The sequence below is a fragment of the Antrostomus carolinensis genome, unplaced genomic scaffold (genome assembly GCF_000700745.2).
Source record: "Antrostomus carolinensis isolate BGI_N321 unplaced genomic scaffold, ASM70074v2 scaffold30206, whole genome shotgun sequence".
Taxonomy (NCBI): domain Eukaryota; kingdom Metazoa; phylum Chordata; class Aves; order Caprimulgiformes; family Caprimulgidae; genus Antrostomus; species Antrostomus carolinensis.
In genome coordinates, this window is record NW_010320301.1 from 3,380 (window position 1) to 18,825 (window position 15,446).

Here is a 15,446-nt window from a genome sequence, read left to right on the forward strand (position 1 = left end):
GGCTAATAGCCTCTTAATGTACACAGAGCACTTGTTCGTCTGTCAGGCTGTGATCTGTGTATCCCTACTTGATTTAAATCCTCTCAAAAGGAATCACACACTCCTTGCTCATCAAGCATATATGAACAGAGTTTAAGTAGCTGAGTATGCAAGTCAGGTTTTTTTCAAAGTAACAGCTGAGTACTGACTTTTAAAGCCAAGTGATCGTTTTACAAACACAGAAGTTTCCCAGATCTGCTTTAATACAAGCTCTGGCAAGACCCTAGAGTAATGGAAATGGAAAGAAGAGCCCTCGTGTTGTTTTGACAGCCATGCAGAGAATTGCTGCATTTCTTTTACTGCAAAGCAGGTAAGATACCAACAAATACATCAGCTGCATCTACCAATTCCACAAAACAGCCTGGCACAAAGACAGCTGGCTCCCACAAAAGCTCTCTGAAGGAGATGATGGAATGTGCGTGAAGGCCACTAGTCTGCGACAGCCACCATGCAATTAAGATAAATAAAACATCATATTTACTGGGTGCAACATTCCTAGAGAAAGAGCACATGGGAGTGTCCAGTGATGGCTGCTCAAGCCCAGCAGGGCCACAAACAAGTTTGAGCATCGAAGCAGAAAATGCTCAAGGCTAAAAAAGGAGAAGCAGCAACTCACTCAAATTCCTCCCACCCCTCTCCCACCCCTCAAAAACACGTAAAACTTTCATCACATCTAGCTGCCTGGAATCTGGTGCTGCCAGTGCTGCTGGCAAGAGGACACACGATGAGAGAAATCCAACTCCCAGCACTGTCAAGATCAAAATACCTGACAGAAACTAGTCACACAATCTCCAGGCAAAACGGGAGGACTCGAATCGTAAGCAATAAATGCTGTTATTGCAGGCAAGAGGGAAACGCCATGGCAAACAGGAAGCAATCCAAAGATTCTTCCAAGGTCTCCTATTTATTCCCAGCAGAAAGTGACCTCCCAGCTGCTCCAAAAAGCCTGAGCCAGACACACAGCAGCGAACAGATCCAAACCTAGTACCATGAACCACAGGACATACCACAGACCTCGAGACTTTGTTTCTCAGAGCATTCACTTAAGAATTCACAGCACAAAACACTCCCCCCCAGCCTCCAGGGCATCAGCTCGGGGATCCCTTGTTGTGATACCTGTCTCTACCAACACCCTGGAAATAAATCTGTTCTCTCAAACAAGAGGTAGGGGTAAAGGACTCCAAGACATACACTGTATAAAACACTATTCTGCTCCATTTCATTCCACTGCTTTGAAATCTGGAACCACAAAAACCTGATAACTGATTCTCTTTAAGAGGGAGGACTGACCTCAGCACGAAGTCTCTAAAGGAACCCCCTTCCCCTTTGGTGTGTAGCTGGGCTACAGCTGCCCAGGCAGTTGGTCCACAGAAGCTGCAGGCGTGGAGGTAATGTGCTATGTGGCCACGTGCGCGGGGGAGGAAATGGAAACAAACTCCCGGAGAATATTCTTGGCCATTTCAATATTGTTATGTGCAATGACCAGTGCCTTCTGAATGTCCTGATATGAGTAGCCTTGGCTCATTAGATTCTCAATCTCACTGGAGAGCTGCAATGACACACTGGTCCCACTGCTGGCTCCTCCTGTTTGGCAGCTCCCCGCTTTCCGCTCAGAATTTATTCTCCGTGGTAGCGGCTTCGGTGGCCTTTCTGGAACTTGAGAGCCATCTGAGAAACCTGGAAGGAGAAACAAACGCATCACTTCAAAAAAGGACATGTGATTCTTGCTTGGCACAAAGCAGGAATGACACTAGACTGATAAATGGCACTTCAAGCACATGCCACCAAAAGCTAGGCCACTTTCTCCAACCAGCCTGTCCTCTCACACAACAGCACCCATTAGTTCAGCTTCCCCTCTGAAGTGCAAAAATGGCTATGGAGATTTTTTTAATTAGGAGGCCACATCAGGCTCTTTTATTAAGATAAGACCATGTAAACAGAAAAAAATTGAGCAGGGATGTATGCGTGCATGTGAGCAGGGCTCAGATATCAGCCTCAGAATAAGAAGCAGAGGTCTGCTGGGAAAAAATGCCACAGAGAATACATAACTTTACCAAACGTCCCATTTCCTTCCAGAAGCAGACAGCAACCCCCAGATGAACTGTCCACATGCTGAGCTCTCCTCACAGACCTGCTGACTGCACTGCAGTGTGCCAAGGGGGTGTACTCACAAAAACAGATCTACCAGTGTCAACTCATCCATCACCATTGCTCCAGCCACTCAATTACATTCTCTGAAGGGTCTGCTCCTCCTCCCTCTGCCAGACCATCAGCAGGTCGGGGTCATCTACAAGAGCTCTTGCTGAAGCTCACCCTACCTAATGGCTGGCAGCTATGGCAGATCAGTAAGCTAAGCCTGTTCTGCCTCTCCTCCCAGTCATTCACATGTGTTACTTGCCAGTAGCCACATCATGCACTGCTCCTGGGAAGAAAAAAAGAATAGCCAAGAGGCCACAAGATGCTTTTTAAGAGTGGGCACTGCAGCCCTGGTTAGAAAAGAAGCAGTCGTTGTGGAGCCTTTCTGAAAAACTTTCTGAAGCACTAAGATAGAGAAGGTTCTTCAAGAAACAAATTCATTGAAGCTTTCTCACCAACCACAATGCAGTCCAGCTCCCTAATCTTCAAAGTACAAGCTTCTGACACATAAAAAGCTTTTTGTACATTTAAGAAAAAGGACTACCCACTTCTCTTCCCCCCAATTGCTTTTTGAAAATAGCTGTTTCAGCTTGAACTGGATCAAATTTCAGAGACCATGGGTCAATTTGAAAGGGCAACTACTAGCACAGATTTTTTGGTAAATGATTAAGTAACTCAACTGTAGGGCACAACACATCAGAACATACATCTGCCAAAAGGCATCCCATACTAGTCAGGCTTGCTTAATACCAGGTTTCAGCAGTAGCCGATACCCAGTGCTTCAGAAAACTGCATGTGCTTCCCAGAGCAGAAACAATCAGCATTTCCACAGCGTTTTTCATGAGTAGATCTCTTAACACTATGAAGTGGGACAATAGTATTGTTATTTCAGAGCTGTAGAAACAAAGAAGTGGCAATGATTAAGCTCAGTACTTCATCTGGATGAGGATGTGAGCTCTCTCTGCCCCTTTTTATCCCTGTCAGCCACATTCTACAGACACAGTGACAGACTTACAGAGCAGTGGCAAAAGCTAATAAACTTCTCTGCACTAGTAAACTCGTTTCTGTGCTGAAGGGCAAGCTTAGGGAAGGGGAAGTGATGAAGCAGATGAACAGAAGACTCACAGAGGCAAGTAGTCCTGGGTACAGGAGGCTCTGCCTCCTGTCTGCCTCCAGGAGGAACAAGAATCTCACTCCTCTGACTTGGCAAATTGCCAGGATGTTCAGACATGCTGAAAGCTCCCCAACAGGAAGAGTTTCAGAGCTTCCTTTAGAACTGCTGGGCAGTTGTAGAGAGTAAGTCCAGCATTATTCAGAAAGGCTCTTGGAAAGACGAGGCTTTAGTTTTTCCCTTGGAGAATGTGCTGTGCAACCAGAAGGACAAGCTGTCCTCTACTCCGCAGGGACAAAAAGCTGACCTTGCTGAGCCACTAGGTCCCTGCTCAGAGGAACTGACAGCAAACAGTACACTTGTGCCATCTGCAGGCAACAAGCACAGCCGAGACAGCCAGAGAAGCTGTGCAAGGCCAACCATATGTCATCTTTTACTTGGAACAGCAATAAGCAGTAATGTTCTGAAGCTCTGTTTCATGCCCTGGTACAAAAGGTGTGCCATGCTCTGTAGAAAACATTGGCTTAAGACATATCCTTTAAGCTGAGAAAAGGTTTTCCTAACTGTGATTTAAATGTGATTTGCTAGCTCGGTGACTAAATGACCAAGGCAGTGCATTCCAACTGGTACCTCAAACTGAACACCCAAAGAACCAGGGTGATTCTGCCTCATAAACCTGATTTTATAGCTTACGTACAAAACCTTGAGTGGGCGACAGAAGTTTCAAACATGCATAGCAGGCCACCAGCACCAACTACAACATAAAGAGTGTGAGTGTTCTCTAACCTGTTACAGGGTCATTTTCCAAAGACATTCGGCTGAAGGCGGGTGTGGCATTGGAGATATCAGACAGTGTGCGGCGAGCAATAGCAACTGGGAGCGGTGGCTTGGGGATATCATAGCCATCTTCTTCATTTTCTGACTCTTCAGGGCCGTTGCTGGCAGTGGCTGCTGCCAGATCCCCTTCATCTAGAGCAAGAGGCACATTCTGAACCTCTGGGACTGAACAGAACCTCTGTCTCTCAAGCCAGACTCTGTTCCCCCTGCAGTCCACAAACACTGACAGTACACAGAACTAAGGTTTTGCTGACAAACCCCCTCATTCAATGGAAGCTCTTTCCAGAAGGTAGTATTAGACTAGAAATACTTATCATAGAATCATAGAATGGTTTGGATTGGAAGGGACCTTAAAGATCATCTAGTTCCAATCCCCCTGCCATCAGCAGGGACACCTTCCACCAGACCAGGTTGCTCAAAGCCTGTGGGCTGACAACTGCTGCCCAGAAAAAAAAAAAACCCAAAACCAAACAAAACCAAAACTTCAAAACAGTAAGTTTTTTAACAACTGTTGAGTATTTTTACAGTGCATTCCAACTATGCTTCTCAACAACATTCCCACATGCAGTCTGCAGTACCCAGACCCACACATTTCCACATACATCCTAGATATTTAAACAGCGAAAGCAAGTAACATTTAATTTAGCCTAAAATGCTGTTCCGACTGGGACTAATTCATTGTACCCCAATTTCTCACTTGTTATTTTTAGCACACCCACTCACCAGAAGTGTTGACAGTCTCGAAAGCAGAGGATGCTGCTTGGGAATGAATGTTGTACATTGCTTCATAGGTACAGCCATCCGTCTGCTGGTCGCAGTCTAGAGCTCTGAAGGAGAGAACACATATTTCTCTTCAGATAAGTCACAGTGGTCAATCACCCACCACCTAGTCTCTGTGACTGAGATTCTGCACAGATCCCTGCTTCAAATTGAAATCACCACTGTTCTGTGAAGGAATATTTGTTCCAGAAAATGTTCTAGCAATGTTTATTGCAATACAGCACAACAGCTTAAAAGAGTTTAATTGATACCACCAGAACATAACCTTTTAACAGAATTTTGAATTTCAGCTGCTGCTGCTCTCAAAAGGTTACCAGTAGAAAAAAGGGGGAGTGGTTGTCTGACTCCTTTAATACTGTCTATGGATTCTGCAAGAGCAGTAGTCACATTTCATTTACAGTTAGCTATATTAGTCTAGATCTGGTGAATATCACTGGGGAAATTCACAAACTGAGCAAGCAAAATCTTCACCCTAGTAAACAAACAGGCTTTCCCACAGCTGTGAGGAGGAAGCACAGTACATACAAACAGACACTTACCGTAAACTTTGAGTCATTTCCAAAGGCATTTTGATCTCTGGTTTTTGTACAGCAGAACCTGGAGGCACCACAGGCAGAGAGGATGGTGACATGTATTCAGTGTCTTCATCGCTTTCAGACTGTTCCCCAGGAGGCAGTTTTGGTACAGGCAGTGGTCTGGAGGCAGAAGAAACAAGATATAAACATCAGAAAAACATTTATGCCAAATCTAATTAATATAAAAATGGCCTTTAAAATCCACAATGGAAGTAAGAAGCAGTCATCTTACAGTGATTCTGTTTAAAGAAATAACCTGGCTTTCAGGATTCTCAGCCGCCCCGCTGCGAGGTCTCACTGACACAAGGTCATTACGCAAAAGGAAGTTGACAATATCATACACATTATACATCACCTACTTCACCTAAAGACCAACTTAGAAGTGAATTCATAAAAGAGCTAATGGCAACTGTAGCTTGTTTCCTATTGCCACAGCCAAGGGTAACTACCACCACTATCCACAGACCTTTGGGATGCTGATTTCATCTACGTTCTCTAGATCGTGTATTTTGGATCTGTCAGAGATTGAAACTAAGGCTGACAGAGTTGTGTCAAATTCTGTCCCAGGCACCAGCACGGAGAGAGCCTTATGATTACCATTCTGTATGTTATAAAAGAGCACTTTTGCTAGAAAACAACAGACCTGGCAGCTAAGGAGTAGATCGCATTGGCAGATGAGGAGGGCTTAATTTTGGGGTGCTCACACTCTGAGGTTGTTGGTGGACCACTGTTCAAGCTCTGAAAGGAAAAATTCCAAACCAGGAATGAGAAACACCACATATACCAGTGTAGTTGCAAAGCTGTCAGCCAGTCATTCAACACATCCTCTATTTTTTATTCCAAAGCATTTCCTGACACCTTAGAAACACAGTAGTTCTGTGATAGTTTTCCCACAGTGAGGGCACAAGCAAGGTTTTTCTCCTGTAGCCAATTGCTTGTTTACACAAAACCAGCAAGAACTTCCTATCTTGTGAGACTCTCTTGTCTTTGACAAATTCAGCTGAAGTAGGCCAAAAGGCCAAATGGGAGACAAGAGGAAAAGGATGTAGACAAGCACATGTGTACAGAGACAGAACAACAACTGTGCAAGCGTCATTTTCTTAGACAATCTGGCTAAAAATGTATTTGCTTTCAATTTTAGAAAGCTGGAGGTTTTAGACGGAAAAATTAGGGGAATTTAATTAAAGAGAGCAAAACTGCCTGGGATTTACTTTAGACAATATGTTGGACTACTAAGTTACACATTGTGACATTGGTAATAGTAACAGATCCAAATTTAACTCAGATTTTACTGTGTTAAACTAATCATAGTTACCGTGTGTAGGTTTTTCAGGTCTGAAAACTGAGAAGAGCAAACTACACTTTTTCAGCATACCAGGATAAAACATTCAGTTTTTCAAAAATGAAAGGTGAACAATGATCGTGAAATCGTGGTTCATGACTGCTCAAATTGGGATTTCAGCTTTTGTCCCAAGAGGCACGAAAGCACTTCCCTAAGAAGTCCTTCCAACTCTCCCCTGGCACAAGATCACCCTATTCAGATGTAAACTATGAGAAGAGGGCACCTTGGAAGACTTAATTCCTCACAGATTACCTTCACCTTCAATAGGTCTACTCACCACTGGGTTGTCCAGGCTAAGTGTGCTCCCAAGTCGATGGCTGTCAGGCCTGGAGTCCATCTGAGAGGGCAAGGAAAAGGGAAGTGAATGCCTATTTGACAGTTCTCTCCCAGCCCAAGGGTCACCAGGGCTGAGAGCTACAGATGGGGCTTTTGGAATTGGCCTGGCTGGCCACAGATCTGCTTGACGGTTGGAGGGTACAGGGGGTGGTTTGTCTCTCGAAGGACAGTCTCCTGGTGTGCAGGGTAGGGGACGTCTCTGAGGTCGACCTTCAGTCCCAATGGAATGTGGCCTGTCTGGAGGCGGTGGCGGCGGGAGATCTCTGAGCGTGGGTGGGATTGGCAGAGGTTTATCCTTGTGAAGAGTACCAGGTGCAGCCTGGAAGGCAGAAAAATGTAAAATATTGCTTAACAAAGGCCATCTACCCACAAAACATAAAAAAGAAGGGAGGCAGGTAGCAGAAGGGTGATTTTTTTGTTTGTTTGTTTATTGATTTTTACAAGAAATTATCTCTAAGGATGTGGAGATAATTCTACACATCTCCACAAGTTAACCCTCCAGAGACACCTTCTCGACAGGCTGGAAGAGGTAATGCAGTAACTACGTGCAGCTACAGCCAGGCACTAAACACACCAGATTCTTTTTCTTGAAGAAAAAAAAAAAGCAGCTTATAGCAGCTTTAGACTGGATTCCTAACAGAGGATACCCATCATTTAAAAAAGTGATTCAGTTGTGGATTATAGAAGTTAACATTCAGCAGTCAGCAATGAATATTAATAGAAATGGATATTTTCTTCTGCCTGAACTGTCAAGCATAATTTCATTACTTCATCTAAACCAGCTGAAGAACTGCAGCCTACGTCAACAGCCAATGACCAAATGCCACCAAGATCACACTACTGCCTTCTGCTAGCCAATGAGAAAACCAGTTAATCTCTCCCAGTCACACACATTTCATTCATTCTCTAGTTTTATAGCTGAAAAAATGCTTGATAGAAAAATTTGCGAAGAAAAGTTGGGACAGGAATATGACATCTTCCCACATCTAGTCTGCTAGCTAGAACAAAGCAGAAGCCCATAAATGTGGCTCCATAGGGCACAGGCAGCAGTGGCTGAGGCTGAAAAACAGTGAGGACAGTGGTAACAACACTAACTTGGTGGTTAACAGGAGGACACCTGTCACCTTAAGTGAGCAAGTACTTCAGCTTAGGACCAGCTCCCTTCTAGCAACTGCATGGACAAATGTGAAGACAAGACAGGTCCTTTAAACAGCAAAAAGGGACTCTCCTAGCATGGATTCCAGAAGGAAGCATTTGCTTTCAGGACAGACTGGGCTCTTGTGGGGAATGGATGAAAAGTGACCTAACAGGGCTACAGAAAAGGAAGAAGAAAAAGACTTGTGTGAAAATACTGGGGGATGTCACAGGGAACATTCAAAGTTCAGCAGAATGCTTTTCTTCCTGCCTGCCCCACCAAAATCATAGCTGAAAGAGAAAGCAGTGTGTTTGACCTTTGAAGTGGTCCCAGGACTGGAAGCCCCAGGTGGACTGGACACTCGCTGCTGCAAAAGATCCAGTCGTGGCGGCACAGGAGGAAGGGTGGCCTGTGGAGCCACTGAGAACGGAGAAGGAGGACGCTCAACCTGAAAAAGAAAATGGGGAAAAAATCAACAAATGAAAAAATCCAGCAGCACTCCTTTTCTTTAGAGAGGCTTTCGAGCTCTGTGACTTGTACTGGCTTCAATCCTGCTATCGGTACCGAACGACTGTACTAATAACAACTATACACCAGTCAATGAAGGCAGTTTCACAGCACAACAGCATTTGACTTGCAGCAAGATCACCAACAGGCTCACATAACTGAAAATGCACAATAACAATGGCACAATAAAAGACAATCTGTTCTGCTGGATTAACAGACCTGCTTTCCTGGGCCCTGAGCAGGAACAAGAGTCTTTTTGCTTCCTGACACAAGAGGGCACGATCTGCTGCAAAACCCACTTACCACTGCAGGCATCACCCAAACTACCTTGACTACAGCGTCACGGCTGTCACAGCAGTCACTAGTGTTGCAGCAGTCACTAGCATGCACTAAAACCTCCATTTTTGTCCCTGGAAAGCTGTTTTTCCACCTCACAAATCAGAAGAGTGCCTGCTCCTTTTTTTGCATAAAGTTTCTTACACAAGCAAAGGTGGTGCTTTCTAACTCTGAAAAGCTTTACACAGGTTTGAACTTACTAGTGCCAACAAACAGAGAGTACTGCAAAGTAGTACTTTAGTGCTGTACTTAGCCTACTGCAAAGCACGACAGGACGTCACACTGAGGAAATTGCTTTGCTTCCCCCCAAGCTATGTATACAAAAACTACCTCCAGGGATATGGTTTACTGTTTAGAACCCTATTTCACAGGGTGGAAGCTAAAGAGAAATACGACCATAGCTAAACAAGTGTAGAGGATGCTTTCTGAACAGGAAAGGCAGCTTATTTTAGTGACTTTTCTGAACTATTATGAATTAGCCAAATTCAAACCCACTTCCCTATGCAGTTAAACAACGCGACGTGCAGATGGGTGACAGCAGCAATGAGCTTTTAGAAAAAAACATGCTGGGATCTTTAAAGAATGCCTATCTTGTACGCTCCTCCTGGAAGGAAGTAGCACTAATGGCAGAGAGTTACCATATCTTTATTACACAAATTTATCAGACACCAGTCAAATTGACTTCCTCAGCAAAATAGCCTGCCCTCTACCCAGTTAGTCATCAGGACCTTGGGAAGACTGTATCTGGTTAGCTGTATTCATCACTGGGGAAAATGGATGAAGTTTTGCTGATATGGGTGAACTATGGCTAATAAATCAAAAGCAGCATTGCTAAGCATGCAGAGAAATGCTATAAACCTAGATCTTACATTCCAATAGGTCAAGTCAGCCTTTTTTACCTCTTCTAAGGGTTCTTCAAGACAATTTATAGAAAAAGCAAAGATTTCAAAGTGTGATCACCATTGTTTAATAGAACTGACAGTGTGAACTGAACTGACAAAACTGAACCTAAATCCCTGTTCATAGAATCATAGAATGGTTTGGATTGGAAGGGACCTTAAAGATCATCCAGTCCCACCCCCCTGCCATCAGCAGGGACACCTTCCACTAGACCAGGTTGCTCAAAGCCTCATCCAACCTGGCCTTAAACACTTCCAGGGAGGGGGCATCCACAACTTCCTTGGGCAACCTGTTCCAGTGTCTGACCACCCTCACGCTGAAAAACTTCTTCCTAATATCTCATCTAAACCTCCCCTCTTTCAGCTTAAACCCATTTCCCCTTGTTTTGTCATTAATTGCCCTTATGAAAAGTCCCTCCCCAGCTTTCTTGTAGCCCCTTCAGGTACTGGGAGGCCGCTATAAGATCTCCCCAGAGCCTTCTCTTCTCCAGGCTGAACAGCCCCAACTCTTTCAGCCTGTCTTCATAGGAGAGGTGCTCCAGCCCTCGGATCATCCTGGTGGCCCAGTTCTCCATACCGAGTTAAAATCTTTTCTGCAATAAGGTGTGACAATCCTCACATGCACAAATCACTAAGACCACAGAAAACTGACAGAGAACATGCAGTCTTTGTACATACTGCCACATCTACTAGCACACACTCCGGTGACCTTACTTTGGTACCAGCAAGCTCTTTCATCATGAAGAGGGAATCATCAGCTCTGTCGTCATCATCTTCGTCGTAATTGGGTGAGGGAGTTCCTTCTGCCCCTTGCCGTGATAATCCTCCTCCTCCTCTGGGGTCGAATGGATCTACTACAATTGGCTCCGTGCCTTTGATTTCACAGCGGCAAAAAGGACAACCCTGGCCTTCTGATTCCTTCAGGGAATAGAAGAGATTTGTTGCAACAGCTGCTATGATGCAGCAATGAAACACATAGTTAATATACAGAGGTTTAAATCTTAATTTTGGCAGGTACTTTTCAACTGAGAGGAAGACAGAGGCAAACTGTGCTACAAATATGGAGTATTTTCTCTCTGAAGTAGAAAAACCGCTTTTTAGCAAGTCCTTGCACTTCGTAGATTAAGAGATCAGGCATCTAACCAGCCTCTCCCTGTGCTGGTGAAGCTGACACTGATGCACTGATATTACTGAACTATGAGCTCAAGTCCTCAGTTACGTTATCTTATCTCCATACCTGAAGGAAACTGAACAGTTTTGAGAAGAGAATACACCTCTTCTATAAAAGAGCAACTAGATTCACTCAGAGAGATTAACAAGAGCCAATGCCCCACCTGCCACGCAGTGAGACAGGACGTGCACATCAGATGGCCACATGGTTCAATCTTCACATCCTTGTCATTTTCAGCACATATTTTACACAGTTGAAACGTGGAGCCCATCTCGCAATACAATTCATATTGTTCCTTGGGGAAAGACAGACAGACATGGTTGATACTGTAAAATAACAAGCATGATTAGTCACAGCTACAAGAAACTCAACACAAGACTTGTAGGAAAAAAAACCCCAAACCTCCAAACACAAGAACACAGCGCAAAGGAGAACAGAAGTCCGCAAAGATTTCACTATAATTTTATGTAAAATACAATACATCAGTCTTAAAAACAAGTCTTGTGGATCCCAAATGTGACAGAATGGTATAAACAGCTAAGGAGGCTAGAAATTATAAAGAAAGCTAGCAAGTTTGATGGGACAGAATACTTTGCTCACCTGTGTAACTTTAATGTGGTCCTGAGGTGTGGGCTCACACAAGCCAGTCAAGTCAGGATTCTGATTCCGGCCATCAGGAAATAAGTAACTGTAAGAAGTTGGGGGAAAAAAAAGATCTCTCTCTCTCTATGTGTATATACACACATGCATACTTACACACAAACACACGTGAACAAACATGTAAGGTTTCTTTTGGGATGGTAGAGGAAAGAAAGAATGAGGGTGAGAAGCGAGGGGTGGGAATTCAAGGTATTCTGAATTCAAAAGAAGTTTTGGAAGAATTTTACTCTCAGACAAAACTGAAACATGTCATTCTTAAAAATAACAAGAAGGTTGTTTTCCGTCCTAGCAGTAAGTTTTATTTTCAACAGGATGTTATGGTTCCAGGCTACGCTTCTTAAATCATCCTATACCAAAGCTGTAATATCCAGAGTAAGATAACTGATGCCATAATACCAGTTGCAGTGTCTCAAATTAAGGACTCAACTGGAAAAGAATCTGTAACAAGGGAAACACTGACACACGCTTATTGTCTGCTATTGCAGAGGACAGTACAGCTCTCCAGTCGAAAGACAGCTGTCTTGAGTAGTCTCATGTGCCAAAACAGTTAAGCATATGAATTATTCCACTGATACCAACTGGGCTTATTCACATGACTGAACTGTTTTGCTGAATCAAGGGCTAAATAAAAAGGAAGAGCTGAGAGATGTCCAAAAGGAACTCGGTGATGTCAATAGTGATTGCTTGACCTCTGCAACATGCTGCCTCTCCTGTGAAGTAGATCATGGGTGATGAACCCAGAGGGTCCATTTTACCACTCAACTGACTTTAAGACCTCACCACAGGATTCAGATTTATAAAACAAACAGTGAAAAAGGGCAAAAGGGCAAAAAAAATGAATTTTGATAAAGTTACTTACAAGCCTTCCCTGAAGCCATCAATCAGTGCTTGAAAAAGAGGTTTGTTGTGTGGGATTGTCTGAAGAATGTTCCCATCTGCAGTGACGTAGCCAATGGCCCACTGACCGAGCCGGGTACAACTCAATCGGAAAATATAACTAAAAACACAGAAAGAAGAAGAAACTTCAGTTTGGACTGGAACAGACAGAAAAGATTAAATATCAAGTAGGCAGCCTTTGTTTGGCTATCTCAAGACAGCAAATAAAAACTAGTAGGAATAACTTGATGATTTATACTGGCTTTCATCAATTTACCCCCAGGCAGATCAAAGGAGAAACTTGCAACCTGATACAATGTGAGAAAAACATCCAAGCACTGACCTCCAGGTGAAATTAAACCCAGAATCCAGAGTTAGCATCCTTAAAAATCATTTGTTTCAAATTAACTTTAAAAAACCCCAACGAACAACAAAACCAACAAACAGACTACACAGGGTTTCCATTTTTAAAACCAGCACAGAACTAACTGCATATTAACAACCTCCAGAAATGAATGCTGGGCCCTTGCTGCATAAAGAGAAACCTGCTAGCCCTGTTGCACTGGGCCGAGTTCTACCCAGGATATTAGGTAGCCCAAAACTGCTCAGGTCCACAGCCACCCCAGAAGCATGTGTTGCCCACCAACAGCCTCTGATGTCCACCCAGCCTGCGGCATTACCTCACAGCCTACTCTGACTACCATGCTGCTTTCTGCTGGAGCAAATACTGGTCAGGTGCTTTGTCTGTCTGAAGTTGGCTTCAAATGTACACCCTGCCATCCCCTCAGCTCTTCGGGTTTTATGCATATACACCAGAGAATTATGGGACCTAGAGATACACTCCCTTATTCATGGTCTCAAAGAGCCAACCATTTAGGCTTACTCTGGCAGCGTCTGCCTCTGTTCCATTCATGCCTGACAAAGCTGTTGTGACAACTGTGGGGGTGGGCAGGAGGTAAGTCACCACATGGAGGATAGTCTCCAACTACAGGGCAAGCTAGGGTTTTTCACAATTTAAATTTCTGAGGAAGGAGGATAAAGACAAAGTGAAACCAGTCTACTCAGTCAGTGCTGTAATCAGCGATGTTTGCAGGAACGATCAAAAAAGCCACTGCTGCCGAGCACTAACCTGCCAGGTTTGTGAATGAATTTCTGAAGCCGGGCTTTCACCTCATCATATGTTAGGAATGCCATATAACCAGGATGAGTCACTGCTAGGCTATTCCAGTTCCTGAGCAAAGAGGACCATGGCTATAGAAACAACAAAGAAATATATTAAACATCCTCTTCTAAAAGGTATCGACAGATACAATATTTCTTAATCAAAGGGATCAGTTCTTCAGCTAAAGAAGCAAGCTTCTTACCCCACCATAATTCCAGGAGAGGAAGTAAAACATACATTCTCATGCAGCAGCCTTAGTGTTTGACTTTCTCTCTTGTTGGTGATAAAAACATCACCTAAGACAGACCATAATCAAAATTCCAAGGGAGAAGTCACTGAGGTCATAAAAAGACAGCTCAAGAATAGCTACCAATTTGTGCTGCTTCTGCAGAGAAAATGACTCATTCCTGAGACAGGGATAAAGACAGGAGTTTAGAAAGATTATGCACAGGACCAGAAACCATGACTAGTCTGATCTCTAACACCAACTTCCTATATGGCCTCCAAAAAGTGACCTCCTCTCTCTGTCTCAGTTTCACTGTGTGTAAGATGCCTGTGACTATTCCTTAACCACCTAACCTCACTTGGGTGTGGCAAGGACTACTGGCTAGTCTAAGATTTGAACAAATAAACCAGCTCATATATGTTAAATATTCCTTGAAAGGATGCACAAAAAGTCATAACAACCATTTGAAAGCTCTCAATCCTGACAAGGGCTTGGGTGTCTAAATCTCATCCAATTTTTCCCAATCTCTCAACTTGTCAAAACAAGGTATTAGCTCTCCCTAAGAACTCTGCATCTCTTGGAAAATGCAGCAACTCTTAACTTGTTCTTTAAGTACTATAGTTGGAAAAAGTACTGAATGAGATCAGCTACATTGCAACACCGAACATGGGAATTTTTCATCTAGACATATCTTAATTACAACCCACCCTATCACATGGGAAAAGGCAAGTCAGAGCCAAAGAAGTAAGTGTTTGTTCTTGTGAATACCCAATTGCACCATCAGAAGCTGTGTTTTATAATTTAGCCCTATTAAAGACTATGGGTTAGAATTTTACCTACTATTAATATCACTTCAGTAACACAAATATTTCTCATGCATGGAACACAGACATGTCCACAACATCCTGGTTGTGCCAGTTCAAAAGCTAGGAAGCCCAAATTTCCATGCTTGTGCTCCATCCTGAACAACCCCAGCATGGAAAATAAATCTGACAAGAAAGAAAAGGACAAGGAAAGACAGAGTGATAAACTAAGCTTCACATTTCCTGGCTTACAGAAGTTGTGTCAGAGCTTCAGTCTAAAAGTGACCTTTGAAAGGGAAAAACTGATTCATGGGAGGATACTGCATGTGCCTTACAGTTGCAGTATATATTTAGACATTTTTTTTCTTCTATAAACAGAAGTATAACACATTTTTGTTGCAATATAGGGTCCCAAGTATTACTAGAGGTGTTTAGGGATAAAGGATAAGATGAACAAATCCCTTAAAACATAAATAATGTAATTTTAGTGTGTAAAATACAGTTTTTCGTGGGAA

At 43.4% G+C, this 15,446-nt stretch overlaps 1 protein-coding gene across 1 annotated transcript in view; it reads right to left on the reverse strand.

Annotated features, from left to right (window-relative positions):
• Window positions 1-869: 869 nt before the first annotated feature.
• The window catches only part of CBL (Cbl proto-oncogene), a 33,182-nt gene continuing 18,605 nt past the window's right edge, over window positions 870-15,446 (reverse strand). The window contains exons 4-15 of the mRNA XM_010169556.2: window positions 13,870-13,991; window positions 12,724-12,861; window positions 11,805-11,892; window positions 11,368-11,499; window positions 10,748-10,951; window positions 8,608-8,739; window positions 7,098-7,475; window positions 6,122-6,216; window positions 5,443-5,598; window positions 4,847-4,950; window positions 4,073-4,255; window positions 870-1,716 (exon numbers count right to left, since the gene is read on the reverse strand). Of these exons, the coding sequence (XP_010167858.2) occupies window positions 1,436-1,716; window positions 4,073-4,255; window positions 4,847-4,950; window positions 5,443-5,598; window positions 6,122-6,216; window positions 7,098-7,475; window positions 8,608-8,739; window positions 10,748-10,951; window positions 11,368-11,499; window positions 11,805-11,892; window positions 12,724-12,861; window positions 13,870-13,991 (2,013 nt within the window). The 3' untranslated portion in view covers window positions 870-1,435. The remainder of the gene's footprint in view (window positions 1,717-4,072; window positions 4,256-4,846; window positions 4,951-5,442; window positions 5,599-6,121; window positions 6,217-7,097; window positions 7,476-8,607; window positions 8,740-10,747; window positions 10,952-11,367; window positions 11,500-11,804; window positions 11,893-12,723; window positions 12,862-13,869; window positions 13,992-15,446) is intronic.